Genomic DNA, 26,258 nt, shown 5'->3' with positions numbered 1-26,258 from the left:
AAATCAGACCTCCTGTTATCTAAAAAAATCTTTCAAAAGCAGCTAAAAAAACTTAGAACAGCCATGTCCACAAAATTCCTGCCAAAGATCTTTCCTCTTGAATAGGAGGCAAACAAAAATACAAAACATATTACTTTTGAAGTCCTGACAAGTACTTTAGAAACCACAGGGCAAAAGCAGCCTTTGGGCAATATTCAAGGCTGTCAAGACACATAAACCAGTAGAAGAGTCATTCTCCAGCAATGGGTGATTGCTATATACAGATACCAGCAAGCACGCTTGGGGACAAAGGCACTGCTGCCACTGACTGAGCAAGCTAGGAGAAGGCCTCTCCACATTTAAGAAATGTCAGCATTCCAAGGGCTCTCTTTACGACTACAAAAAAACCCAAAGTACAGTGGACAGAATCAAAGTAGGACATAAAATTTTATTCTGAAATGATCTCTGGCCACAACAATAAAATGTAACAAATATTCACTAGAACAGTCTTAACTCCTGTCATCAGCTGTACAATACATACAGTATCATAAAACTGGCCACTAGGATTAAAACCCACTACAACATCTTTAATGTTAAGTGGCAACAGCAGCATCTCACAGAAAATTATACATAAATATATACACAGTCCACATTCAATCATTTTTCACATGTTTTCAGTACACACAGTTGCAGCATATTACAGTCACGTGTCTAAGTCATTGCCCAATAAAAACCCAAGCTACTGCTTAGACGCAATTGTAGCAGTTGAACTGAGTAATTACAATTTGTAGCAGAGATGTACAAGCCCCTAGAAACAATAATTCACAAATGTCATTTTATTCAAATGCTACCATAGCATTACACTGGGCAATATTCTAATCTTTGATGACTGTAAAAAGAGTTCTTTTCATATTTATCACAAATATTACTGATGGAAAAAAAATTAACAAATGGAGAGCATTAAATAATGCACACCCTTGCTTAAAGATTTTAATATTGCCCGATGCTACTTTTGTCTTTTAAGTGTTTTCAACATTCTCATGAAGTCATTTATAACTCCAAACCACCCACCAAGTTAAAAGTGGCTTAAGTGCCTTGCACCCAAATTGTAAAAATCCCTGGTCACTTTTATAAGAGCCAGGCACATATAAAAGGAATGCACTTTGGTTCATACCAAATGCCCTGGGATTAAATCACACTATAAAACTAAAGAGTTTGAGGTAAATTTTTACAAATACAGTTGATTATAGTCTAGTGTCACTATAACAAAAAATTACTTTAAAAAAAATCAATTTGATGTTAAAGTACAACCAATGAGGAAGGGCCATCTTTAACCCCTTAATGAGACGGTACTACAAGAACACAGTGTCCTCTCCACCCAAGCAGTGTGATTGCCTTATTGTTTCTATTAAGGCCTCGATCATCTACAGGATGTTTTAAGACAGGTATAGCATTTAAAAACAGATTTCATCCCTACTAAGCAGTATTCCAAGGGTTAAAGAGGCCAAGATGCATTTGTAACAAAAGGCACATTGTTAACACCAAGGGCACAATCCATCTTCTATCCTTAATCTACATATCTTGCATCACTCTCTTGTTCCAACATTTAAGTGGTAATGAACACACCAGTGGTGCAAGAAACTGAGCCAAGTGAGACTGCAACCAAAGACAACACTGTGCTGTTACTAAATCTGAAAATAGCTCAGACATCCCTAGACAATGGTAACATGTGAGACTAAGCACTGTTTCCAAGCCAACTTCTACCAGCCTAATTATCAGAGCCCTTAGAATAAAATCACATCAAAGCAAGAGGCAACGTCCTTCCCCCTCCACCCCCCTTTATTTTTACAGGTATAAATAAGCTACAATAAAATGCATCTACATCACTTAAAAACCTTGATGTAGCTGCTCCTTTAGTATAGAGGAAGTTCCACTGTATCTGGGTTAAAAAAATAGCTCTTCACATTATAATTTGGCCTTTAAGTTTCCGGTAGCATTTATGAAGAAGGTGGATCATAAATGCATTATTGGCATTAAGAACTGGTTACATGAAAAAGAAAATTTAGTGGTTGTAGCCCATTAATGACCCATGAACATCAATTAATGTTTTCACCTTAAGTTGGCACAAAAGGCAGGAACATGTATCAATGTCTGCTTTAAAAAATATCAAGGGAGATGATTCTTCTTTCACCCTTAACATCAGCATCCCTATTTCCCAACTTTTGCAGGAACAGTTAAGGTAGAAAGGAGTGGTAAAGCCAAGCAGGTGGTGGAGGAAGTAAAGATTCCCTGTTACTGTAGAAAAATACACAGTATTGTATTCCCACAGTCATGAGAGTTAGATAATTTTACATTAAAATTAATATATCTCTTTTCCAGACTTAGAATTTACTGACCATAATTTACTGGATATTAATATTCTAAACCCCACTTTTCTTAGAAGTATTATATTTCATTTTTAACATGATTTCACACATGTTTACATATTGCACTTACACATATTTTATAAAGTTGTGAACAGTTAACACGAAATAATTTAATTTGACTAGAGGCAAGAAATTATCTTTTTATTTTAAAAAGAAAAATGGTTGATTGACAGTCTAATTTTTACATTTATCAATCAACAAATAACATCCTCTACTCAGAAATTATTTTGGAGCTTCTTTAAGTGTTGACTTTTTGGCAAGAAGTTCAGTGATATGTTTCCTGAGAATTCTGTCATTTTTTTCTTTATATCCCTCCCCTAGTCTTACATTAAATTAAAAAAGAAAACAAACCAACACACAAAAATTAGGCTGTAAGTGGTAAATTAACCAATATGAAGAACTTAACCGGAAACTTTCTTGGCCTCTCAGGGGACCATGCTTTAAGTAATTTTCATAATTTGTACAAGTAACTCAGTAAAATCTGTGCACATAAATGTTGTTTATAAGTAAAGTTACTGAGGTTTAATGCAATCCATTCTAGTATGTCTTGTTCTAACATCCATAAACCCTTATGGATTGTTCTACTTTGTTTAAAATTCCCTTTGTATATGTTTTATACATCCAATGTAGACCACAGCCATTGTATGCATTAAAATACTGACCTCAGATTTCAAACTGTTCCTGTTGAAAACATGCTACAACATGTGAGTACCTCTCTCGTAGGTCTAGATACTATTCTTTAGTAGACCATCTTTCTTCCATGAATGCAGTTAAAAGTAAAAAAGAAAAACCAAGCATGAGCACACGCACACGTGAACAAATCTACATATATCTCTAACTGTTCTTTCAGAGTTAATTTTCATCTACAAATGCCAAAGATTAAATCAAATTCCAAGCACTTAGCTCTCCTTTGATAATTTTCCATTATTAGAAACTATCTAAGATGGTGTCTTCCAACTACAAACCTTTCCACTGAGGATCTTTCCTTCTACAGTTAAACTGTCTAAGGTGAAGTACTCCTCTACAGGAAGCAATGTAGTAACATCGTGTTTGCTCCTACATGCAGATTTGATCTGAAGTGTAAATGTACCACAGAAGTCACAGTCATTCAAACATTGTCAGAGGAAATAAAAGCAACCTTGAAATCCATGTAGCTTAACAGTCTGGAAGTTACAGTATAAAACTGACAGAATGAGCACTTCTGCCTATGTGATTCTGGGAGATCAAGCTGCACATTAGAAAAAAGCAGAAAAGAAGAGATGGGGGGAAAAAACAAAAAAGAAAAAAGGAGAACCTGTCTGAATGCTCAATGTTATAGACATGAAATGAAGTTCAGAACAATTTTGCTTTACCAACTAATCAGCCACTTTCAAACTCTGAGAAACAGACACATTGCCATTTCCATGCTTTCCAAGACTACCCATTCCTCTCTCTCTACCACATGGCATGCAAGGTAAGAGTCATTTTAGCCCCGGTGTTATTTTTTGCATTGTGTTTAAATGATCATTTTAGTCAAAGCCCATAACTTTTAAATAGAGAAAGTATTCCATAGGCAGTGACAGTACCTTTAGTGATACCACTACTTTCTTTGGTCTGCCACATAAAAAATGACAACAGAACATGCTATGGCTCCACTTTAAACTACAAGTTTACAAGTGCTTAACTGTATTCTTTGAGTATTCTCCCTGGAGTCCAGTCAGTCATAGGTGTAAGTGTGCACAGAATCCAGAGCAAACCCATAAAATCCAAAAGGTAGTCTTTCAAATTTACCCCAGGTTAAAACTAATATGAACCATGGAAGAGAAAGGTGTAAATACCTTTGATACCACGCTGCAATGCATGACAGTCATGTTGTAACCAGTGGCCTGCCACTGATGTTTATTACTGTGTCACACTAGTTACAGTAAGGCTAATTGTACTGTAGAAGACAAACATTTTAAAAAATAAGTATAAAAACTTAAAGCATTGTCCCCGTATCTTTATAAAAACAAAATTAACATTTAAAATTACATTTAAAATGAGTGCTGAAAGATAGAAATTAATAGATTTATTGAGCAAATAAAAATGCATATCTGAGCTAATTTTTCATACAAATAAGGCTCAGCCACATTGTATCTCTCGTATTAACAGCATTGGGTTTTTCAAACTCAGCTAACGAGTTTTGGCAACACTGTTCTTTGCTGAATATTCCCATTGGCATCTGTCATCTGTGCCAAATTAGTCCTCAGTTTTGAAGCTGAGCTTGAAGTCGGAGGTAACTTGGAAATTGAAGTTATAGCACCAGTACTCTCTGAAATTCTCTTTGCTGAGGCCTTTTCCCCAGTCGGAGGTTTTGGCAATCGTCTCCTTAGCCAGGGATGCCGCAAAGCCTGGCTGGGTGTCATACGGACAGCAGGATCCCATTCTAAACACTGTTTCAAGAAGTCAAGGAAGAGGGGATCATCACACCCCTTTAATGCATTACCCCACTCTCTGCTCTCTGGTGGGCCACGCAGTTTTCCCCTCCGAGAGCGTCCACCATTAAGTACTACAGAGCCATCAGACAAGGTTGTGATGCTGCAATAGCGGGGATAACCCTTAGAGCTCACAAAGTTTTTTGCTCGCTTGGATGACTCTAAGAGTTTTGGAGAAGGCATGCCCAATAGTTCAATCATACAAGCCAGCTGATCTCCTTCATCTTCTCCAGGTAAAAGTGGATAACCGGTCAGAAGCTCTGCTAGGATACAGCCCAAGCTCCACATATCTATGGGCATCCCATAACGAGCACCAAGGATGACTTCAGGTGCACGATAAAACCGTGACTGAATGTAAGTGTAGACACGCTGATGCTCGTAACAACTTGAGCCAAAATCAATCACTTTAATACCACTTCTACCCTGTTGTTTCAACAAAATGTTCTCAGGTTTAAGGTCACAGTGAATGATTCTGTTTTTGTGCAAAGCATCCAAGCACTGTAAAATTGAGTGGGCAAACTTCCGAACCAACGGTAGGCTGAAGCCCTGAAACTTGTTTTTCTTTATTAATTCATAAAGGTTCATGCTCAGCAACTCAAATGTCATGCAGATATGGCTGCGGAATGTGAAGTTTTCCAACATGTGAATAACATTCATGTTGTTATCCTTATCTTGTTTCCGAAGGTGTTCAAGGATCTTAATTTCTTCCGCAGCTTGGCGGTGGAAACGTTTCTCATTCCTCACCATTTTTAGTGCCACATGCTGATGCATCTTGTGATCGTAGGCCTTCACCACCTGCCCAAAGCTTCCTTTCCCTATAACTTTCAGGACTTCATACCTGTATGCAATATGATCATGGGGCACTTGAATGTAAGACCCTTGGTCATCATCATACCCACAGTTGTTTGAACCACCAATCACACCTTGACGCTTCTTTGCATTTGGACCCAAGAAGTATATTTCAGAGTAGCTAAAAATCTCATGATGCTCAAAAGCTGTTAATTTTTGCATGTATTGCTTCATTGCTTGCTCTGGTGTGATAATAGAGGTTTTCACCTTCCCTGTTCCATCTGTAGATTTTAAAGAGCTAGAGCTCCCTTGTCGCCTGTGTGCACTCTCTGTCTGTCTGTCCTGAACCACTGGCAAGCCAGATTTGCCTAGTGTTGTAAGTCCATTTGGCTGCGTTGTCAGAACTGTTCTCTTGTTACTATTATCTTCAAAGAGCTGCTGAACCTGGATTTGTCCATGGCTACCAACATGTAGGTGCTCATTCATTGTGTGCTTACCGCCTCCAACCTAAAATTGAAAATAAATACATACCCAGTTAACAAGACAGACATGAACTCCATGCTTCAACATTCACTCTGCAACCCTCCATTCTGCCTAAATCACCTCAAAAGTAAGTGTCTTCTTGGATTTCAATTGTTTACCGAGAATCTAAAAAATACAGCACATATACTGTGATACTGCTAGATGCTATTAAATTCCCTGATTCTTGTTTCTCAAATGCTATTTTCATGACTCTCCAAAATGTCTACAACAAGGCAATCACAAGCATGCTACCATGAGAAGCTAACAATATTTCCAAGGAATCTTCAAGGCAGCAGACCTGTAACATCAAGATGCATGCTTAAGGGACACCAGACTTCATAAAAAAATAGTAACAGTTTTACAGATGCTGAATATAACATACAATGCCTGTAAGAACTTACATGGTTTATGCTCTCATCACATGTTCTCAGAAATCCAGATTTTAACTTGTTCCTAAATTTGCTGTACATCAAAGGTTACAGATACATTTTTAAGCAATAAAGAACGTGCTGTGACACGCACGAAGAGGAAAAGAACCCACACATTACTGAAGTTCAAGAATGTAACTTACTGCTTGCAATTGAGACAGTCACAAGTCAGCAAAACATTCTGATCAATGAAGAATAAGCATATCCTACAGCACTTTCCCAAACCAGTCTAACAATAACTTTTAACCAAAATGTGATTTGGGGCCTTATGCAGACTTGAGTAGAGAGCAAATCTTTGCCTTGAGGAACATAAAGTAAATTTATTTTATAGAAATTGAAAAAAAAAGCATTCATAGATTTTAGAAATTAGATTTGTTCTTGACAGTATGTACATGGGAATGAACAGCAGCATTCAGCATTTTCAAGCAAACAAACAGCAAAGTACTAGGGTGTGAAAACAGCTATTGCTCCAAACCTGTTATTTTTAAGAAGTGTAACAAGAAATTTACAAGAATACCTGCCACTAAAATAGCTGTCCTTAGAATTCCTCATTTGTTCTCAAGTAGAGGATAATTAGTTTGTCTTCTGCCTGGTCTTACACAAATGTGGGAAGAATTCCCCTGCTGTCTCTCCAGCTGATTCACCAGTCTTAATATTTATGTCAAATTAATAATGAAAAGTTCACCAATACTGTCAGACAGATGATCAAGCCAGGGCTGAGAATATTTTTCATCTGAACTGTATTTTTTCTAGGCAGCTAAGGATAACACATCCCTTGTTCACTTAAGGTTGCTGAACTGAAATCAGAAAATGACAGTTGTGTGCTATGATATGAGGCAATACGAAATATAAGAAATCTGTGCTGCAACAGCAGAAGTGCTTCCTAATGAGAAAACCCAGACATGCAAGGCAGACTCAAGCATACTTTGTGCTTCTGTAAGGCATCAGTCTGATATGGCAGAAGCATATTTTTGTAAATTCAGTAGCTTGTTCCCAAAGCCTTGCCAGCTGGACACCAGCTTCACCTTTGGACAGTATATTGAAATTTGTAGCTCTGAAACTCACATAATGTAAGAACAAGAGCTCTCAGGGTCTGCTTCTGCCAAGTTGACTGCTCTTCTGATTCCATTTTGACTGATGCTCATTCATCATTGCCGTTTGACTGCGTATGTTTGTTTGCAGAGAAATTTGGGCTCACACTACCAAATTTCATCTATCTCATAGAAAGCACTACCACACAATCACAATTCAGAGCAAAGATGTCTGTAACATTTAAGCACAATGAAGATATACAGGAAATCAACAAAAACTCCCTTCCTAGTTTGATGCCTCAAAAGCACCAGAAATTAAATCATTAAGAGGACTTGTCATGCCTACAGGCAATTCCTTCAGGTCAAGTTTGAGGCACACTCCAGCAGCTGTTTCCTGAAGGTTGCCCTGATCCTGTATATAAACAGCAGTTACTGCAAAGAAAAAACAATTGCCCCAAGAGATGCTAAATCATCTATTTCAGAAGAACCAGATCTAGTTAGTAAGATGTGTCATAGGTTCAGCACACGCAGCACTGGAGAGCTGTGCAAGAAAGGCATAATGAAGCATCAGAGTAAACATACAATTCCAAAGACTTAATTAAGTCTGGAAAATCCAGGTACAAAAATTTATTCTCTGACACTAACTGAAGAAAAGCAGAACATATCTACTCAAACTGGGAGTCAGCAATACTAATGTAGACAATGATGAAGAAAGAATAACACTGCAAAAGTAATCTTTAAGAACTTGTTAACCCAAGCACTCATTGCCACAGATTGAGGTTTTTTTTTTTTTTTTCTCCTCAAGTCACCTGTTTTCACAGTTAACTATTTTCCACTCTTCCTAAGCACTGCTTGCTTCAATATATGTACTGAGAAGTTCTTCAGGGCTTGGAAAAAAACCCATATATTTATTCCATCTCAACATGGACTAAAAAGTTCTTTTTTCTAAAAGTGTGTTTGTGAACACATTTTAAAGTGTTCACATGTAGCTCTGCTTCCTCCATCTTCAGGCAGATTCATGGTTTTTCTTCTGGTTTTTCAAGCAGCAGAACGAAATCACCAGCATTATTCCACTTCAACCCAAATCCTAAGTGACTGGTTTTGCCAGTTTCAGTCAGCTGTTTGTGAATGCAAATGCAGATGCAGACAGTAGCACTTGTTTTCCTTCTAAAATATCACATTTTCACAGGCTCTATTCCAAAAGCTGCACAGAAGAGAGCCCACTTTTCTTTCAAAAAAGCCCAACAGGAGTTTTAGAGCTATCAGACACAACACAATCACAAAGTCATATCAAAAATGGATTTTCCTCATCCATTTCCAAACGGGATGAGGGCTGGATTTGCACCAGTCCTCTGCCCCTGCCTATCTACTTCTGGCTACTTGGGTGTCTGAGACTGCTGTCAAGCTTAGGCTTGCACTGCTCACAAGCTCCACAGGCTTCACCTGCAACACCCTAAGTTCCTGAATTACAACTAATGGGCTTGGCAAGCTACAAAAGACCACAGGCTTCTTAGCCCAGTACCAAACTCTTCTGAGTATGCAAAAGCTCCATCAGCCTTTCAACCAAAACCACAAGCCTAAGAGGTTTATAACATCTCCGTTTTGCTTCTGCAGATGGACCCGTAAATTCCAGAACTAACAACCTACACAACTGATCACCTGCATGCACTTATGATGCTTACTGACTATATAGTGTGTTGTCTGAGCCCAAACCCATCCACACCTTCTAAGATTTACATATTTTTGTAGCACATATAATCAAAAACTTAATGTTGTAAGTCTATAAAATATATTGACATAACTGGTGAGCTTGAACCCATCTTCCTGAACCTTCTGACACCATCAATTACATAACAGCAAATGTTACAATGCAGTGTTTCTTCTCTTTCTTAGTATTTTCTCATAACTTCAAAATCACCATTAAGATCTTACTTTTACTTTGGTATGTTCATTTTACGAAAGTTGATGACTATGCCGAAAACACTCACCTAATCTTTGAAGAAGATACACCAAGCAAAACAAAACAAAACTGCACCCTAAACTATGATCAATAAATAAATTAAAAAGCAACAGAACTTTAATTTGAGGGTGGTATTATTTGGGTTTCTTTTGCCTCCACAAATCGATTTAGGAAGTAGAACAGTAATTTACTAAGGCTACAGACCTGTAACAATAGAAAGTAGCATGAAAATAAATCCAGCCTGCTAACAAGGCGGCAAACTCATTTACAATTCCTCTGCAGTACACTCACCCCATGATCTGCTTCAAGGCCTTTCAGAAGACTACTTATAGACTACTTATAGGACTGAAGCCCACAGGAGCATATACCTCTTCTCAACTTTATCCTCCAAATGCATCAAGATATTATGTAATTGTATCATATTTCATCTTTGTAACAGTCATTTCATGTGATTATTAGCACCTTATAAAACTATCCAAGACAGACACATGATTCAGCTATATCTTGTAATTTTATTTTGAGCAAAATCACAGAAAAAAGATTTTGCTGTCAATCAAAATCTAAAAAGGTTTGTAAAATTGATCTTAATAATAGAGCAATCATGATGGCCCGCTGAAATACTGCACAGGAGTAAGATGTCATTATCTGCTATTACTTCGCACAGATGAGGACAAAGGGAGAAACAGTGTTCTAAAGTAGTAACTTCATTAAAGAATAATTGTTACCCTATATACCCCTTTCTTCACAGCATTTCTGGGCGTGCCAGTTTCAGCCCCACTGTGTCAAACACACAAGAGGCATACGGCATCAGGTGCAGCATGCTACACTGCCTATTTTGTTGACTACAAAACAGAAGTCTGAGCAAATGTACAAAAGGTCTTCTTTTTCCTTGATAAACTAATTCAGCAACATTCCTCCGTTCAGAACTAAAAATACTTGCTAATTAGTACAATGATAATAATACAGGGTTATCCCTAATGGTTTTATTGTGAGTATAGGTTTTACACACCAAAAAAGACTAAGCCTTTGTTGAGCTTGGGGCTCAACAAGAGCAGTAGAAGGAACACACCATTCGGATATCTGCTGTTGTTGTAGCTGGTCCCTATAAGCTTATTTTTTGAAATGTTCAACATAACTTCATACAGCAAATATTTTCACAGACTGTACTATGCCTCAAGAGTGATACTGATTCTTAACTTTTTGAATTCCCTTAGGGGTGCAGTGAGTATGAATACTTCTGGGACACCCGGCATTTATTACACATGATGAAACTCAAAAGGATAGCCAATGTACACTAAATTGAGCCCCTTGGGTTAGGTGGACTATACAAATATGAGAGATGTGCCCAAAAGTACTGCAGTCCCTACAGCACCACAGTCACCATCTGCTGGAACCCAAATTTCACAGCCAACCCCCAAAGCCCTTGAAAGCTAAGATAGCCTCATATTTCCCCCAGATACAAATTTTAAATAGACAAAGAAACACCTGAAGAAAACAAGATGTAGCAAAATCCAGGCCATGACTGCATAGTTATTTACACTCAATTGTGACAGCATTTCTGTGGCAATTTAATACATGAAAGCACCACAGTAAGAAGGTATTTGCTTGGGTTTTACCTGCTTTAAAGCAGATGACAACAGCAAAAACAGGCAGCACGTGACCTACCAGGTCTTTGTATTAACAGAGTCCAAGAATTTCTGTTCCATTATAAGTCAATTAAAAAAAAATTAAAAAATAAAGACTAATACAATGACTGATGTAAAAGTATACAGATAACCATTCAACGTTGGTGGCAAAAGAAAATGGGCTTAAGAATGGCAAAAGCAATCTTAGGGCTTGAAGGAGGGAGGGCACTGGATCATGCACTGTAAATGGGTTGTTGCACAGTTCTAGACAGGAGGATGAAAACATTAATACTGGTATACTGCAAGAGAAACAGAAACAGTGCAGAATGCAGGAATACATGCCAAGTAAGAAAGAACACGGCTAGAGCTAGGCAGAAGACAGAGATGAGTCTGAAAGAGGGACTCAGAGACAGGTTGGGATTTATACAAGCAGAGCAGCAGGCAGGCAAGATAACCTCTACTGCAGCACGACAACTGGATGTGAGAACACCATAATGAAATAGGAGAGAGTGAATGGAAAAAGGTTCCAATCATCACAGCAAGAACATAAGGCTTCCAAAGAGAAAGCACTGACTTTGGAAAGGAAAATGAAGAGGACAAGGGGTTGGAAATAGGTTCTTGTTTTCCACCACGAGGCAAAAAAGACAGACAGGGATGAAAGCATGCACAAAAGTGCCTAGGATGAAGGCACATTTAAAAACAAAATAAACAAAACCTTTCCCTAGTAGAACACACAACCCCGCCTGCTTAGCAACAAAGGCTGCTGTGCTTGCAAAGAGTGCCACCGAAACCTCTGTCCCATTTTATGAAGCTTGTGTAAAACATCATCTTCTCCCCTTCTACCCATGCTATTTATAATCAACCAAACAAAGAAATTTCACTTGACAGTAGGAGATCAGTTTCAGCAGAGGCTGGATCACATAAGCAAGAAATATGACAGGTAGTTGACTTCTTCCCTGTCTGCATTAAGAAAAAAACCCTTCAGCTTAAACAAAGCGTAACTTCTACCTCAGTTTATCTCACAATTAGTATACATACTATGCACATGTATATATAAACACCAGCAGTTCACCTACTTAAGCACACCATACCTTCTGAAAGTTTGAAACACAACCAGAAATACTCTATTTTTAGCTATTACAGAAGCCACATAGATACAACAGAGATGAAAACAGGATAAGCAAATGGACACAAGAAGGAAAATAATTTAAGAAAACTGAAAGGACCCATTTTCAACAGGTCTGATTGGAGGAAGTGGTGGGATACAAAACCAATGGTTTCAATCTGTCAGTGTCAGCTGAGGTCAGTAGGCCTAAGTTTTCAGAACAGATACTACCACTCTTTTTTTTTTCAGGTTAAAATCCAGCATTCTGGTGCCATATCTGATCCTTACCACAAAAAGTTATGTTAGCAAACCACAAAATAACCACCTACAAAGGTAGTATGAGGCATTTCTGTAACAGCACCCAAGGCTAAAAAAACACTGTAGAATAGGCTCTTTATCAAAAAGGAAGGACAGACTTTGAAACAGTTAGAATCTAGAGGGACATAATCCATAGCCATAAAATGCTTGATCATTCCTGAGTGCTTCCATAAGTACACATATAAACACAGGTACACATACACAATCACTATTTGTAAAGATACTTGGAACACAGAAATTTAACACCTGAACACCCCTTGAATGCTTTTATAAAGACTGCATCTTTACATACATACATACATATATATATATATATGCACACACAGACACTATATATAATACACATACACAAAATCTTTGTATAAGAATACCAAAATTCTGTACTTCCAAAATAAGTAAGAAGTCACAGAAAAACAGCTGGACCACCATGCTTTCACAAATCCTAAAATAAGTCTGGGCTCTGTTACATGTGAGTCCTACTGTAAATGCACTTGCATGATTGATGCCCAGCCTGTTTGTACTATGTTCCTTCTTCTATGATTTTATTTAAACAAACCCCTAAGCTGTTACCCCAACTCTAAAATCAAGCAGCACTTCACTGGTATACAAATATGGAAAAAATTGGTCTTTTATTCTAACAAACAATTCAGACATGTACTCTAGCTACATAAAATACAATGAAGTTGACCTCAAGTATGCAGCTCCACTCTGAATTTGCAGAATATTCCTCACTCCTTTTGAGAATACCCTATATACATATATATACTGATTTTTATTTAATTTAAGACAATTCTTGCTATAAATGGATTTGAATATGTTTTATCCCTGAAGTTACATGGAAAGTCACTGAAACACTAATATTTAAATGCACAGTTTCACCTTCCACTAGCCCATAATCACATTACCATTTAAAGTTCTGCCATATGTTTACAAAGATAGTATGTGAGCCTCCACAAAGAACTCATTAATTCTATGAAAAGTATGCCATCAGTGCCTTTCAGGGTCAGTATGAAATCTTTCAGAATTTAAAAGGAAATGTATGCAATAAAAATTTCAGATATTTAGTGTTAACATGACAGTGTATAGATCCCTCTCTCTACTCTGTCATGCCTCCAGGACAGATACCTTCTCTTACCCATATATAGCAGCATACTTGGGAAGTTTCATTCCTAGTAGATTAACTCGGAGTGGGAGATAATGTGCGATATCACAGCATCGGAAAATAACACTCTTTTCGTGCCATCGGCGGTTATTTCTTTATAGGTAAACTACTGCAGCAATAAAGGCAGATTGATCTAATCATTGTCCCTGAGCACAGCGATAGCTCTCTCTAGGGAAGACTGCGATCGGCCTGAGCTGATCACATATATGAAGGGGAGAGCAGCCTTCATTTTTCACCGCAGTTCATACGACATTTTAATCAGTGACTAGCCTCATCTCAAAAATATGTGTTCACTAGAACATCTCCTCTATGCAAGTGTGAAAGATCGAATCTGTCTCTGAAAATGAGACAGAAAACCAGTCTGAAGGGGGGGGGGGGGGGGGGGCGGGGGAAGATGGGGAGGGAGAAAGCAATGTGTGCAGTTACAGGGTCCCAGCCTCACACCAAGCATGCACATTTCATCGGAACCCACAGAAATCAACCGCACGCTGCTTCAGCACCATGTGCCTCGGGGGGCCCACGCGCGCTCGGCCCTGCCACTAGGGACACACGGCGAGCAGCGCCGCGACACCCGGGGTCAGATGCCCGTTCCCCGCACCCCGTCCACACCCTCCCCTACCCCGGCTCACCGTGTGGGAAGCGTTGCTGGCCCTGAGCGGCGGCAATGCGAGGGGCGACGGCGGGCCGGTCCCAGCTCCTGCCCGGGAGACCCCGGCTCCGGTGCCCGGGGAAGACGGCAGCGGACGGCCGCTGTCCCCTGCCCTGCCTGCGGAGAGCAGAGGGGTGAGCGCGGTGGGCAGCTGCGGCCCCTCGGGCAGCGAGCCCGTCGGGGCGGCGGCGGCCCCAGCGCTCGGCCGGCACCGCCGCCCGTCTTGCTTCAGGCAGAAGCCATTAAAAGCTAATCACCGCCGCGGCGCGCACACGCACCGATCCGGCTAATAGCGCGGGCGGGCCGCGCTCGCCCGGCTAAACCCTTCATCTGAGATTAACCCGCCACCGACAGGCGCCTAACCGGGCGAACGAGCCGGCTCTGCCCCGCGCACGCCTCGGGGCTGGACGGCTGCCCGCGCCTCCCGCCTCCCCCCGAGCCGTCTGGCCCGGCGAAATCCCGGCGCCGCCGGGGACCCGCCAGGAGTTCACAAGTCTGCCGCGGGAAGCGGCGGCGAGCACCGCTGCCCCTTGTCAAACGCAGCCGCTACGGCGCTCGCGGCGATCCCCAGTTCTCCTTGGGTCGTTTCCCTCCGTGATTTCTCTCGGCCCCCCCGCTCACCCCGCCCCGCTCCCCCGAGGCGAACTCGCCATCCCGCACAACAGCGGCTCGCCGGAGCCCAGCGCGCAGCCCCCGGCGGCCCCCCGGGCTCGGCTGCCGCGGGGGGAGGGCGGATCATTGTTCGACACGCACGGCACCTCTGCGGCCGCTGGGCCCCGAGCCCCTCCGCCTTCGCCCCCCTCCGCCGGGCCTCCGCAGCCCGGCCCGGCGGCGGCGGCCGCGGCGGCCCTCGCTCGCTTCTCCTTACCGGCTGGGTAGGCAGCACCAGCGGCGGCGCTAGCCGAGGGTTTTCTGGTTAACATGGCCGCTGGAGAGGAGGGAGAGGAAAAGGCATGTCAGGGTGGCTCTCCTCCGCTGCTCCTCGGCCTCTCCAGGCGGCGTCTGTCTCTCTTCTCCGATCAGCTACACCCAGACCCAGACACGTCCTGCGCTGCATCCCCCTGGCCCCGGGCCGGCCGGACAGACCCTCCAACGGCCCGCCGTCGCCTCGCGCCGCAGCCGCAGCAGCCGCGCTGCCGCCGCAGCCCCCGGCCCAAGCTCATCACCTCCCCCGCCCCCGCCCCGGTCGCCCCGGTCCCCTCGCACGGAGGAGGAGGCAGCAGCAGGCGGCCGGACAGGACCCTCCTCCTCGCGCGGCGGAGCGGGGACAAACAGCGCGCAGGATCGGCAATCCCCGCCCCGTCGGCCGCGTGCCCTCCTTCCGTCCCTCCCCGCCGCTCCCTCCTGTTCCCTACCGCTCCGCCGCCGCGGAGGCGGCGCGGCCCGCGGCTCCCCCCGGGCGCCGCACGTCCGCCCGCCGCCCACCGCCCACCCATCCGCGCAACGGCCGCGCCGGCCGCACAACGGCCCCGCCGCGCGGGCCCGGGGCTGCCCGGCCGTTGGCACCGCGGCCGCGCAGCCATGTTGGCCCCGGGCAGGGCGGCGCGGGCGCGGCGGCGGCAGCAGCAGCCGGTCCCGGCAGCCCCGGCCTGGCAGCGCCGTGTGCGCGAGCGGGAGCGGGCGATGCTCGCGGGGAGCTCGGCGGGTGTGAGAACCGTGCGTGGGGCAGAGCGCCCGGGGATGGCCAGCTCGTCAGGCGGCGGGGACCGCTCTGCCACACCGGAAAGACAAAGGTGGCCCCGTGGGACGAGGGATAAATAACTTGAAACGCATAAAGTGAAAACTTTAAAAAGGGGGGGGAAAAAGCTTTTGGGATTGCCCTGGAGGCGTAAGTGTCTCAGCCTAGAATGAGAGTGCGAGGGGCGTTATTGGCCTTGTTTTCAAACTGAACGATGTGCTTTGTGGAGTACAATGCCTTGAATTCCTGATTTGTCAGCTCGAACGTCATTACTGCCAAAAATAGAAGACTAAACATTTGCCCCGCTTGGAACAGCGTTGAAGTGAACTGTCCTACCTATGATCAACCCTTTTTGAAGTCCATACAGACCTCGCAGATTTTTCTTTTTGAAACAGCCTGTAGATGTATAGACAGACCTCCCTTCATCCCTGTCCACAGAAAAGACAGAAAAATTAATCTCCCCTTTCTCTAAGTCTAAGCAAAAAAACAAACAAACAAACAAAACTAAATAAATCCATGCCTTTGCCTCTTCCAATGTCACAGATGTATGCATAAGCAAAGACATTTCCTGTAATGATACAAAGATATAAACAATTTCCCTAACCCTTCCTGTCACATAGAAAAAGCAATCATACCTTCTCTGTCCACACCCACCTAATCCTTTCTCTCCACTGTAGCTGTAAGAAAGCTTTGTCTTCCTCAATATCCCCCCAGATGTCCACAGGCACTCCCAGTGTCCCTTCCCCTTGGCTGCCAGGTGTATAAATGGTGGTTTTTGATTACTTTCTGTATTTTCTCATAATTTTCACAAGCAGTCCATGCACATCAAAGGTATCTGCATATCAAACACTCTGATAACATTAGTCTTCTGAGATGCCTTAAATGTTTCAGGAATGGCAGACAGAAAAAAAAATATACACCTTCCTAGTTAGTCCAGGAAGGGGTGGAGGGGAAGCTTGTTCATGCTCAGGCTAGACAAAAAACTGGAATTGATAACAATTATCTTTTTGTATGTTTTGCAGGAGTTCTTTATCTTGAATAATGTGTCTGTTCTGACTGTCAGTGTCACAGATGGTTTCATGCATGTTCTGAGGTTACTTGCACCTAAACACTGAGATAAGACAAAGCCCTCTAAATTGTCCTGTTTCAACCCCTTACCAGTCAAGTACACCATCCACAGTATGCTTTCCACAGTTTATTCAAACACTCTTGGACTGCTATGAAGACTATGTAAAAACTGAGCTAGTCCATCACGTAGCAAATAGTATTTGAATTAACTCAGTGGGAACACGTTACAGTGGTGCCTGTCCAGCTATTCACTTTCTAAGACTGTGTGCACTGTAAGCATTAGTCTTGAATCCTGTGACTGGCCTTGGGCCTGCTTGGATGCTTTTCTTTCTCTGTCTCTTTCTCCATCTGCAGCCCATCCTGACATTTGCTGTCAAGGATAGTACCTGATGGAGTCAATTGCAGCTCAAGGGCAAGCCCATCTTGATTCTTTCTGAATGCAATGCAAGAAACTTCAGTTTTAAAGCCCCTTTCATGCAGAATTTAGATTGATAAAGAGGAAGAACATGGTAATATAATCACAAAATACCATGGCTGCAAATAGCAATGCCTTTAACAGCTCTCTTTAAAATCATGGGGGCAGATGCACAAAGAAAAGAAGAATGCAAACCCTAAATACTCAGAGATAAAGCAAAGGTTAATTATTTCATGGCCAAGCCTTACACTCAGAAATCTGAACTATTTCCTGTTGAATGTCCACAAGACTTTCTTCTTTGTGATACTGGCCATACTGAGCATATCAGCACTTTCCAGACCAATGCTGCATAGGATGAGATCAACAGGCTTCAGTCCGCAGGACAGAAATAAGTGTTAGGCACCTGACAGGAGAAAGGGTACGGTGCTCAGAAATTAGAAAGTAAAATTAATCAGGATTTTATTGATCTTTTTTCCTGCTCACTCAGCTTTTATTACCCAGAGGTTTGAACTAACTGTAATGATAGAAGATTCATCTTCCCTTTCTTGCAAACAAATCCACTGAGTATTCATGAGTGACAGACTACCTAGAATCATAGAATAGTTTAGGTTGGAAAGGACTTTTAAAGGCAAATGAGCAGGGAGAGTTTCAACTAGATCAGGTTGTTCAGAGCCCTATCCAACCTGACCTTGAATGTTTTCAGGGATGGAGCATCCTCACATCTTTAGTGGTACCAACTGTACCAGTGTTTCATCACCTTTGTAAAAGATTTATTTCTCATATCTAGTCTAAATCTATCCCTGTTGTGTATAAAAATTATACTCCTTGTCCTGTTGCAACAGGTCCTACCAAAAAGGTTGTCCCCATCATTCTTATAAGTCCCCTTTAAGTGTCAAAAGGCCACAATAAGGTTTCCCTGGAGCCTTTTCTTCTCCAGGCTGAACAACCCTGCCTGTATCAGCCTGTCTTCACAGTGGAGGTGTTCCAATCCTCGGGTCATTTTTGTGGCCTTCCTCTGGACCCACTCGGACAGGCCCAACTGGTACTTGCAAGGGGCTTGTAAGGTAATGTCATCAAAGCAGTTGTTTTTAAGAGAAATATCTGATAATTTTATTTCCAGACAGGTGTCCAAAGAGGCCTGTTGACTGGAAAGTGCCAGCTCAGTGGCACAAAGGCAGTAACTGGTTCTGTACCACAGTGGGTACCTGAGGAAGAAGGTGAAGGGGCAGTTGGAAGTGCTGAGGACAATCAGAAGGCTGCTTGCCACAGCTGTCTTGGAGAGGTTTAGGTTGGTCTGTTACAGACAGCATCCTCCCGTGATAAACTGCACCAATTTCCAGTACAAAAACTAACAACTATTTGGTAAAAATAAAGTAGCAAAATCACAACCATTACATGACAAAATTTAAATTTGTTAAAAAAAAAAAAAAAGCCCAATGGAACCAGAACATTCTAGAATAAAACCTGCTAACTCTAATTCCTTGTCTAAAAGTATTCCTGCCCACACAGAACATTAAAATGCATTATTAAAGATATTATTCTAGTAGTGTGGAGAGACACAGAGTGTGCTGTGTTTCTTGAGCCGTTCAGTCAGGCCCTTGTGAGCAAGAAAGATATTAATTCTAAGCAGACTGTGAGGGGTTGCTGGGGTCTGTTTGTCAGGCTGCCTGGCGACCAAGTTCATATCTAGTTGCCTTGTTGGAGCACTGAACCTGCTTAGCAGCCTTGTGAGATCTCCCATGCCAGTCCACTTACCTCTTTGGTGTAGATGGGTTAGGGTTTAATTAAATGGGCCTTTGGTATGTAGTTGTAGGGCAACGAAGGCTGGCTGGTCAGTCACAAAGCATCTCTGCCACTGTGGTATTAGCAAATGCTTATGTGGTCAGGCATCAGGGAATTCCTGAGAAGCCATGCATGTCCAAAGCTACGGTGATGACACAGTGGGGCTCCCACAGTGACGGGTGCAATGATTGCTCAGCACCTTGCTATGCTTTGTCCATTCTCATCAGGCACAGCAAACTATTTTGGCCGTAGATAAATCACACTAGGTAAAGCAAACACGAGGCTCCTCAAACATCAGGGGGATGAAGGACATGGCACTTAGTGACATGGCTTAGTGATAGACTTGGAAGAGTTAGGTTAGTTTTTGGATTTGATTAACTTAAGGGTCTTTTCCAACCTAAATGATTCTGTGATTCTATGAAAAGTAGGGGTCAGACAGGCCTAGAACACAGAAAGAAAAAGTGTGGCTTTCTGCCACCTTTTAATCATCCCCTCCTACTAATCAGAATTTGCATGAAGGAGGACCTTTACTAATTCTCAACATCTTTTAAAAGGTTCTTCTGAAGCAGACCTTAAATGCTGAGCTGGAGACATTAAAACACTTAGAATATGTCTCACCATTAATTTAACATGGGAACAAGCCTGTTGTCTCAGCCAGTAATGTGTATTTTAAAAGTAAACCCTTAAGCCCAGTAAGTGGTTGCCTCAGGATGGCCTGAACACAATCAGCACCAGGTTTTTGTTAATTTGTTGTGGATAATTTAGGCATGAGCAGAACTGTGTATACTACATTGTTGTCTTTCAGCAGATCATTCTGAGAGCAGCGTAGGCACTTTAAAAATACAGCAGCCTACAAATACTAGCACTGCAGATGGAAAGCACATCAGTCAGGACTCAACTAGCACTCAAACGTGCACTTCACTATGTGGTACACATGTAAGATTTGCAACTCCACTGTCTCTCTGCCATTCCCAGAAACAAAAAATTCCCAGCAGAACATCCTCAACTTAGAATAAAATTGTATTTCAATGCAGTTATAAAAGGTAAACTTATGTATTCAGAGCAAGAGTGTAGAGAGTTACTGCCACAAGTCAACTTGCTAGTGCATATTCATACTGACATGAGAGTATATGAAGCTAAACTGGCTTGCCAGGTTCAGATATTTGTTGGCCTTCATTCCAGTGTGTGTTCTCTTGAGGTTAAACTTCATTCTGTGTTCAAGGGTTTAAGAACTGCTGTTTAAGAACACATAATTCACAATTTCTATTACAGTGCTAAGACACGACAAAGGATGTTTTAGTGGTCAGTGAGTACACCCTGAAAAGAAACTCTGAGATTTTGTAAATCTGCAAGCATACAAATAATTTTTACTCTTCTCTATTACAGCTATTTTGTGGGAGATTATCTCACAATATATTTGTATTTTAGTGCTGTCAAATTGCATATTAAGTAAAATGCTTTTCCTTTTGACCAGACTATGCCAATGTTTCTAAATTTCTTTATTAGATATTTCCTATATAACTTCTGGATTCTTATGGTATTAATATCATTAGAACATTAGAGTTACTCCTTTTTGTATACTCCCAGCATGTCTAATGGGAGGAGAAAGATTCCTGTTTTCCTGTCTCATCCAGCAGAAGCAGTTTTGATGGAATCATTGGAGTAGCTATAATATAAAACTACTCTCAGGGAAAAAGCCTAATGTTCATTGAATCTTTTAGCTGATTTCACCCTTCTTTATGTGCTCAGTAGAAAAATGAACCTCTCGGAGGAGAAAATAAAATTACGTATGTCTTTGGCTCGTCTTCTCTGGACCCTTCATACCATGTTGTGAAGCTTCTCTGTTCGCCCAGCTACACAAATAAGGAAGATGTGATAATTGCAGACATAAATTAAAACTGCTGTCTCTCCTGTCATTTGAATGTTAGTCTTTGCTAAGAAGGTCCTATAAAACAACTGTTACTGCAAGTTTAGTTTGCAGATGATACCTAGGATTTCTACCAAACTGTTTCAGAGAAAAACCACAAGCTTGTTAGACCTTATGTCATTTCTGAATCCAGTTTCCTATTTTAACCACCTTGAAAATCAATATAGAAGCTCGGTGTAATCTTTGTTGCACTCATTGTGTGGGCTACTCTGTTTCAAAACCAGCTGTTCACACGTGGGTTTAGTCCCAGCTGTTGAAACACTGGTAACCTTTGCTCATCCAATTCCACACGTGAAATAAAACAGATTAAAGGGTTTGTGGGACTCAGCTACTCTTCACAGTAGTGTTTCATACAAGCTGCAATTTAATTCTGTCAGGTGCTGAGAAGTTTCAGCTCCCTGAGTCAGGGAGCCCAATAGCTCATAGGATGTACTGAAATTGAGAAATTACATATCTTACTTGTACTAAAGTTCATTAAAATTATTAAAATCACTGCCCTATGGAAGCACAAAACTGAGGCATAATTAAAAGATAATGGGTCAGAGGAACTCAGAATCCAGAAGGAACTCTGACAAGTTATTTTCCTCACCGAGGCTTTCTCTGGGCAGAATTTATTTATAATAAAAGGAAAATTAATCATTAAATCCCAGGGTCTGAGCATTATATTATTAACTAGTATAATCTACTGTCAGGATTTACATGGTGACTTTTGAGCTAGACCATAAGCCACCTGCTGAAAAGTAAAATTAAGGCTACATGCTGGGAAAACACTTTCTCATTAAAATATAATCAAGGTTTGTTAAGACAACAAAAAAAGAACCAACCTGATGTGCTGAATCAAACTGAGTGGGAACTGAAGGTATCAGACAACTGTGAAGATATCTTCAGCTCCCTCTTTTGCAGGGTGTAAACCCTACATGGGCTAACCATGGGAAACACAGACTGCATCTCTTGAATGTATGTAAAAGAAAACCCTGGCTATGTTTCGTAAGAATAGTTTGTGCAACACATGTGGTACTTTTTCTCCTGTAATGACCTTCCTTACCTTTCTCCATCGATAGCAGAAGTGTAAAAAAGATTTTCAAGTGAGCATGGTCAGGCTGATATTTGAGTAACAAGAAGGGATATGCAGCTATGTACTTATAGTGTGGAGGGAAAGTTAAGAGGGATCTTCTCAGTGTTCCCTTCAGTACCTTACTACTGTTTCTTTGGTGTGTAAGTACCCTAAGCTGTCCAACCTCTCATTTACACTGCTGTGTGAATGCTTGGAGGATGTGTGTATTCAGGTGTGAAGGGTGGGAAAAGAAGAATAGAAAATACATTATGTGAAAATGAAAGAGGCTTTAATTTACTATCATTTACTATTATTCCAAAGGAATAAATGTGCATATTAACACAAAAATAGTTCACAATAAATTCAGAAAATGGAAACTTAAAATCAATGTATAATTTGGAAAATTAAGTAAACAAAGGAAAATTCCTGCAGGCATTCTAAAGATAAAGAGAAAAGAGACCCAAGGGGACACTTCAGTATGTGTGCTATTTTATTAGTAAAATGAATCCCAGTGATTTCAAAAAACCATTCACACATAGTTCCGCCTTTAATTAGGACCCCAGCTTTAAATTATAGAACACTTTTTTTGCTTAGCTGAGATATTAATTTTAATTTGCAGAAAGGCAGAGGTTGCTACCTACATGTGCCTTCCTATAAATAGATTTAGTTGTGTATTAAATCGGTAACATTAACGTGAGAGCCTAGGCTTAATAAGTAGGCAGTTCATAGAAGGAAATCACGTGTGGCAGAAATTATAGGTGCCAATGCCCATTCTAGTGCCTGGTAAAGTGTGCTGGGGTGTCAAAGCAGAGACAGAAATCAAAGGTGACACAAATATCCAGATTTCCCCCTGCATGAGCTGGCCAATTCAAGAACATCTGAAAATTCTTTAGAGAAAAAGAGTCACTGTCATCACAGAATCCTCTTCTGTAGAGTAAAATAATTGCAAAAGCACTCAGCAAAGTTCAGTGCATTGAACCTTCAGCCTCTGAAGGTGTGCAACAGACTACAAGCTGCTGCATCTGGAAACAGGAATTCATGACTCACTGGGTCAGAGAGAGAAAGTGTTTCAAAGAGAAATTAAAGATGACAAAGACTACTGCTGTGAGGTTGGACTTTAGAAGTATGTTTTTAATGTTGCATAAAACACACTAATATTCTGTCTCCCCAGTCCAGTCATGCAATATGCAAAATTTAGGTGAGAATTTTGAATCAGGTGGGTATTTTCAAATAGTGTTTAACTTCAGTTGTAAAGGCTAATGGTCTGTTTCTGTAAACACAAAACGCACTGAAAAACAGGCAATGAAAAGCCAAGAGGCAAGAAAGGAAGAAAACAAGGGTAGGAAAGATAACATGAAAAAGATTATGAAAAGCCACATACAAAAAGAAAAGAGGGTGAAGTGAAGTAGCAAAATACAATCATATTTTATTTTCTGACATTAGCTTCCTGGTAGTGTGACCTTTGCCTTTTTCTGTCTCTCATTCAGCACTGTTTCCATTTGTGCTCTCCTCTTTTAATTCAACGTTTCATCTCCTTCTGTTCTTTGTTTGCCCTCTTAGTATTGTCTTTCTGTCAGTGAGAAAGCTGCAGATGGGCCACAGCTGTCTCCCAAGAAGTGATGTCATTACAGACTGTCCCCTTCCAGGAATTAGTGGGTGAAGATTGGAGTCCTGCTGTTTGCAGGGCATCAGCTAAGGAAAAGGAGAGCTGAAAGTGCGAGAGGATGACTAGACAGTATTAGTGGTCTTAAGAGTGCTGAGCAAAGTTTCAGGGGGCTTTTCCTGAATGAAAATAACCTGCCTCTTCAGTTTCTTTCCTGGAACCAAAGAATTTGTGTCTGGGGCATTTACCCATGAGAGTTGCTGCAGCACAAGGGAGCACAGGGGAATGGGAACCCAGCTAGTGACAGCCTGTTGACAGGGGAGTTGGGGCTCTGATAGCTAAATTAAAAAAAAAAAAAAAAAAGTAAATTTAAATTTTCTAATTAACTGATTTACTGAAAGCTCTTCAGGTCAGTAGTTTTTTGCTAAATCTGTATTTTGTTTTATTCTATTGACCATTTTTCTCTGGGTCCTGCCTTCCCTCCCACCCAACTTAATAAATTCATCCAGTCTGCAATTGTAAGGTTGAGTTCTTCCCACATGCTCAAGTCCTCTGCTTCCACTGCTATGCTTTTTGTCGGCATGAAGGACTATAAAATGAGTGTTACCCTGGCAGCTGGTTCACTATTGCAATGACATCTTCCCAGTTAACCTTCTGGATAAGATTTTCACCTTGCACTTCAATTGCTCTGCTCAGTAATGCACACCAAGCTTCTTGTCACTGTGAAATAAGCAGGATAGCATTAAGGATTCCACATTCCCAAGAAATACTTCTTGCAAATTGACAACAATTCAGAGCATCTCAAAATGGCATAGTCAAAGAAATTAATTCCTGAATCACTGTATACATAAAGATTGATTCGGACAGCAAAAAGATGTCTTCTCCTTCTGGAAGTTTTATATGGGGTGCTGGACTGGTAACTTACCTAAACTGCAGCTTCAAGAGTATGTACTAAATGGTCTGTTTCTGAGATGTAATACAGGCAATGCAATGTGAGGTTACAACACATATCTAACTAAGACATCTTCAGTACCTGGGGAGTGCCAGTGGACAAAGGGGTAATATATACATTCTGCTAAAATGAAAGTAAAAGAATTTTTTAATAGCAAGTGCTCCTCTCTGGCTTTTTAATGAAGTAATTCAGTATTGATATTTGCCACTAACTTTTTCTTTTTTTTTTTTTTTTTTCATTTTAGAGATAGAAATCTCAGTTGGCAAGCTGCCAGAATCACAGGAAGCAAAAGCAAACCAGAGGACCAGAGGCACAGAAGTTTATAGAAGAGGAGCACAAATCACCCAAAGATAGATGATTTTTATTATAATGTATTTTTTAAAAGAATTTTCCTCTTTTGGCTTTTAGCCAAACTTGTTTGCTGCCTCCAAGACATAAAATAGAAACTCCATGCTGCTCCACACTTTTCCCCAACTCCTGTAAGAATGAAAAATTCATGCATTTCCTAGGGTTTTCCCGTGGCATTCATTTCAGAAGAGCTTTCCCTTTTCAGACTTATAGTTGGAGTACAAAGAGGTGTGCACACTGCTTCATATATGTGCATATTTATTTTTTTTAATTGGAAGATAAGTGATCAAAATGTGTTGGTCCCTTGAGAAATAAGGTTTCTGAGTAAATATTCGACTGTCATACCATTAGATGTGCTGAAACAGCACCAATTGAATATAACAACTCTCCTTGCTCACTTTGGGGGAGTTAATAGCAGTGGAGAGGAACTTGTTTGACAAGAAGGCCATTCAAAGTGGCCATCAATAGCAGGCAGGACACTTGATTGCTTCATGGTCTTTACCAGAGAAAGACAGAAATGTTTAGAAGTTTTGCTGTGCAGATTAGTACCAAGAGAAGAAACTTCCTATATTTATTTTAATCTATCTGAAAATTTGAACCCTTTGTCACTGTGGAGCAAAATCCTCCATAGTCTACATGAGAGGGTAACTGAGGATCAACAGAATATCTCAGCCATAAAACACGACATCCTTTGAACACATCCCCAGGAAACATTTGCTTGGGGAAAAAAACAAGAGTTAACCTCAAGCGAGCAGATCTCAAAGAAAGAGGACTTTTTATTTCCCATGTTGCCCGAGCACTGTGATGTGAAGTCTTTGAAATGACAGTAGCTACAAAAGACAGGAGCTCAGGCAGAGAACATGCCCTAGGGAAATGTTGTGGCTCCAGCAGCTGTAAGGAAGACATCAGCTTAGAAAACAGCAGCCAACACAGCACCTCTGCCACAAGCATCAAATGGAAGAAGGCAAGCCTAATTCCCAAAAA

General features: G+C 41.3%; 1 protein-coding gene and 1 long non-coding RNA gene across 3 annotated transcripts; one reads left to right on the top strand and one right to left on the bottom strand.

The window, feature by feature from the left end:
• Positions 1–407: 407 nt before the first annotated feature.
• Positions 408–15,909, bottom strand: DYRK2 (dual specificity tyrosine phosphorylation regulated kinase 2). Of its 2 annotated transcripts, XM_030259340.4 has the most exons (4): positions 15,803–15,909; positions 15,316–15,375; positions 14,428–14,564; positions 408–6,154 (listed from the first exon to the last, which is right to left on the bottom strand). In XM_030259340.4, the coding sequence occupies exons 2-4, from the start codon at positions 15,368–15,370 to the stop codon at positions 4,553–4,555; spliced, it is 1,794 nt and encodes a 597-aa protein (XP_030115200.2). In that variant the 5' UTR covers positions 15,371–15,375; positions 15,803–15,909; the 3' UTR covers positions 408–4,552. The 2 variants fall into 2 exon arrangements, with proteins under 2 accessions (XP_030115200.2, XP_072779023.1); XM_072922922.1 differs by lacking the exons at positions 14,428–14,564; positions 15,803–15,909 and having other exon boundaries at positions 15,316–15,725.
• LOC115491386 (uncharacterized) lies at positions 15,840–26,258 on the top strand. Its single transcript, XR_003957284.4, has 2 exons — positions 15,840–16,180; positions 25,171–26,258. It is a non-coding gene; the product is annotated as an uncharacterized lncRNA (long non-coding RNA).

The sequence above is a fragment of the Taeniopygia guttata genome, chromosome 1A, assembly GCF_048771995.1.
Source record: "Taeniopygia guttata chromosome 1A, bTaeGut7.mat, whole genome shotgun sequence".
NCBI lineage: Eukaryota > Metazoa > Chordata > Aves > Passeriformes > Estrildidae > Taeniopygia > Taeniopygia guttata.
The sequence above is the reverse complement of the archived record's forward strand: the minus strand, read 5'-3'. Positions and strand labels throughout refer to the sequence as shown.

Bases quoted from the DNA above. Each gene is read 5' to 3' on its own strand.
- DYRK2 (XM_030259340.4), bottom strand. From the start codon at position 15,370: ATGTTAACCAGAAAACCCTCGGCTAGCGCCGCCGCTGGTGCTGCCTAC. The intron at 14,565-15,315 runs GTAAGGAGAAGC...TGCTCTCCGCAG, and splicing joins TGGTGCTGCCTACCCAGCCG to GCAGGGCAGGGGACAGCGGC. The intron at 6,155-14,427 runs GTGAGCCGGGGT...TTTCAATTTTAG, and splicing joins CCAGCAACGCTTCCCACACG to GTTGGAGGCGGTAAGCACAC.